The sequence below is a fragment of the Cibotium barometz genome, chromosome 58, assembly GCF_041138505.1.
Source record: "Cibotium barometz isolate CiBa-2024 chromosome 58, ASM4113850v1, whole genome shotgun sequence".
NCBI lineage: Eukaryota > Viridiplantae > Streptophyta > Polypodiopsida > Cyatheales > Cibotiaceae > Cibotium > Cibotium barometz.
In genome coordinates, this window is record NC_141103.1 from 8989864 (window position 1) to 8992341 (window position 2478).

At 42.7% G+C, this 2478-nt stretch overlaps 1 protein-coding gene across 1 annotated transcript; it reads left to right on the forward strand.

The window, feature by feature from the left end:
* The first annotated feature begins 506 nt into the window (after positions 1–506).
* PRPL35 (Ribosomal protein L35) lies at positions 507–2064 on the forward strand. The gene is made up of 3 exons (XM_086792598.1): positions 507–795; positions 991–1107; positions 1713–2064. Exons 1-3 carry the CDS (start codon positions 598–600, stop codon positions 1782–1784), a joined length of 387 nt encoding a protein of 128 aa, XP_086648724.1. The 5' UTR covers positions 507–597; the 3' UTR covers positions 1785–2064.
* The last annotated feature ends 414 nt before the right edge of the window (positions 2065–2478 follow it).

Below are 2478 nucleotides of genomic sequence, written 5' to 3' on the forward strand. Positions count from 1 at the left end.
TTATAGAGACAATGAAGATCAAGACCAATTGCATTCATTCATTCATTCCCTTGGCAGTCCCAAGGTTGCTCGTTTATATAAGTTGTTCAACCACCATGCAAGTGGGTGCATGTTTGGGTAGGTGCATAGTTTTTGTGCCAAGAAGTGCCACTAAATGTGGAGTGGGATTCCTTGTGCAACTTGCCAATATTAGAGACACACCGATAACCTACCACTTGATTGCCAATATTAGAGACGTGTCATGCAACCTGCCAACACTGATTAGGAATGCACCGCTCTTGAATTTGATATTATATTAGAAAGAATAAAATATAGTTTTATTTTAAAATCTTGGCTTGAAAGTAGGAAGTACGCATGTTATTACCCACATACACAAGTGCCATCGCTCACACACCCCGGAGATTTTGAACCGTCAACCTGGACTCTCAAACTCCATTGTAACTGCGGTATTTTTATTATTACAGAGTATAACATATCCACTTTAGAGAAAGTGCAATCACTTTAGAGAGAGTGCATTTTGGGTGTGGAAATTGTGGCCCATCATCGTCGTCAATCCACTTCTCATTTGTGTAGAGAGGAGCTTAGCGAGCTTTGGCGATGGCTGCGATGGCGTCTTGCTCGACGTTTCTTCTGCCGACTACTTCTTCTACAGGTTTGAGGTCTTCTTTCAAGGGCCTCTCATTACAAGTGCAACTGCGCACCACCACCACTACTCGCCCTCTCGTCGCCTCCTCCACTCCGGCTACCCCGCTCCCCATCGTCGCCCACAAGGGCTACAAGATGAAGACCCATCATGTATGTATGCTAAATATTTCTGCTCTCCCTGCGATGGACATGGAAATTAGGTTAAACCTAGAAATGTGGTTATGGATGGAGCCTAGTGCTCTTATGAATATTAGCATCTGGTTAAGCTTGGAAATTTGCCTGACTTTTGTGTGTGTGTGTGTGTGTGTGTGTGTGTGTGTGTGTGTGTGTGTGTGTGTGTTTTAGGCTGCTGCCAAGCGGTTTAGGGTCACCGGTAGTGGGAAGATCATTTGCAGAAGGGCCGGGAAACAGCACCTGTTGTGGAAGAAGAACACCAAGAGAAGGAATCGTCTGTCAAAGATGGTATTAACGTGTACCCACCCCTTTTTGTCACGTCCATGCTGGTTTAGAAAATGGTTGGTTTCACACACATGCACACAGCACACCCACAGCCATGCACCAGTGTGCACGCACCCACACAACCTTGTACATGCATGCACACATGACGCTTGCAAGTGTGACGCATGCACACGTACGCATGCGCAGGTGAATATACTAAATGCTTGAGCTTATAATGTTGCAGCTTCTCACCATCAAATCACATTGATATTATTTGTTGCTATGTTTTTATCTTCGATAGCTATCAATGTTTGAATGTATGTTGTGTGTGTGCGTGGGGTTGGGGTGTGTGTGTGGGAGCATATACTGATACAAAGTTCTGCACCCACTATTGGGCACTGATGATGTTAGTGGGGATGTCGTAGTATCTAGTCTATACTATGCATGATGGAGTTGATGGTTTATTGTCTTGTGGATGACTACCATGAGGTTATAAATTGCACTTTCTTATAAGGTGAATTTGGGCGTGTTCCTGGATTCATCTAGGTATATGTATATCTGTCAATGCCTCACAGACATCTGTAACATATATGCTTAATGCCACTCGTATTTCTTCCTCGAATGTGCAGGCTTTGGTGGAGAAAGCTGATTATGAAAACATCACTCATGCCCTTCCTTACCTGAAAGTCTCAAAGAAGTAAAGTCACTACCTGTGTAAATTCAATCTTCATTTTTCATGTCTGAGGAAGAGCCATGGCTGAGGTTTGAATGCCCCATCCAAAACCCTTTCAAAGGATGTAAGTTTGACACCCTTGTAACACTGGAAGGTAGTTGTGTTTCTTTCCTTTCATAAGTATCAAGGGTTTGCCTGTAGCTTTGAAAGGACAGGAATCAGTGTATCCTTTGTTCTTTGAGCTATAAGCTTACTGTTTGTTGCCTCGAACTCGTGTGAGGGTATCTAAAAAAAAAGGCTTTTAATAAGATTGCTAGACACGAGTGTTAGGCAATTTCAGGTGTTTTTTTATCAATGGCGGAAACACGTCATGCGGTCCGTGGCTGATGTTTGCATTAGCTCCTACCTCATGAGGATCATTAGGTCTAGCGGTTTTCCCCATTTCCTTTGACTCTGTTTTATTTGTGCTATAGTGAGCAATTGCAGCTAGCAAGCATGTTTTATGAATGGCTGAGGATGACAGAAGACACACTTTCATGGGCTGTGTTTAGTATGCCGTAGCTTGAGTGTGGCTTGCTTACATGTAAGAATTAATGTAACTGAAAACCTTAGAGATACACATCTCTATGGTTCTCAGTTACAATAATTGCTAGCATTTTACATGAAACAAACTTTATTTTTATGCATGTTTTTCTTTAGAGCAAGTGAAAGCAGCTGCATCT

What these genes read in the sequence shown, in the direction of transcription:
- PRPL35 (XM_086792598.1), top strand. Translation starts at nt 598, where the DNA reads ATGGCTGCGATGGCGTCTTGCTCGACGTTTCTTCTGCCGACTACTTCT. An exon ending in ACAAGATGAAGACCCATCAT is followed by an intron (nt 796 to 990) that starts GTATGTATGCTA and finishes TGTGTGTTTTAG; the next exon opens with GCTGCTGCCAAGCGGTTTAG. An exon ending in GGAATCGTCTGTCAAAGATG is followed by an intron (nt 1,108 to 1,712) that starts GTATTAACGTGT and finishes TCGAATGTGCAG; the next exon opens with GCTTTGGTGGAGAAAGCTGA.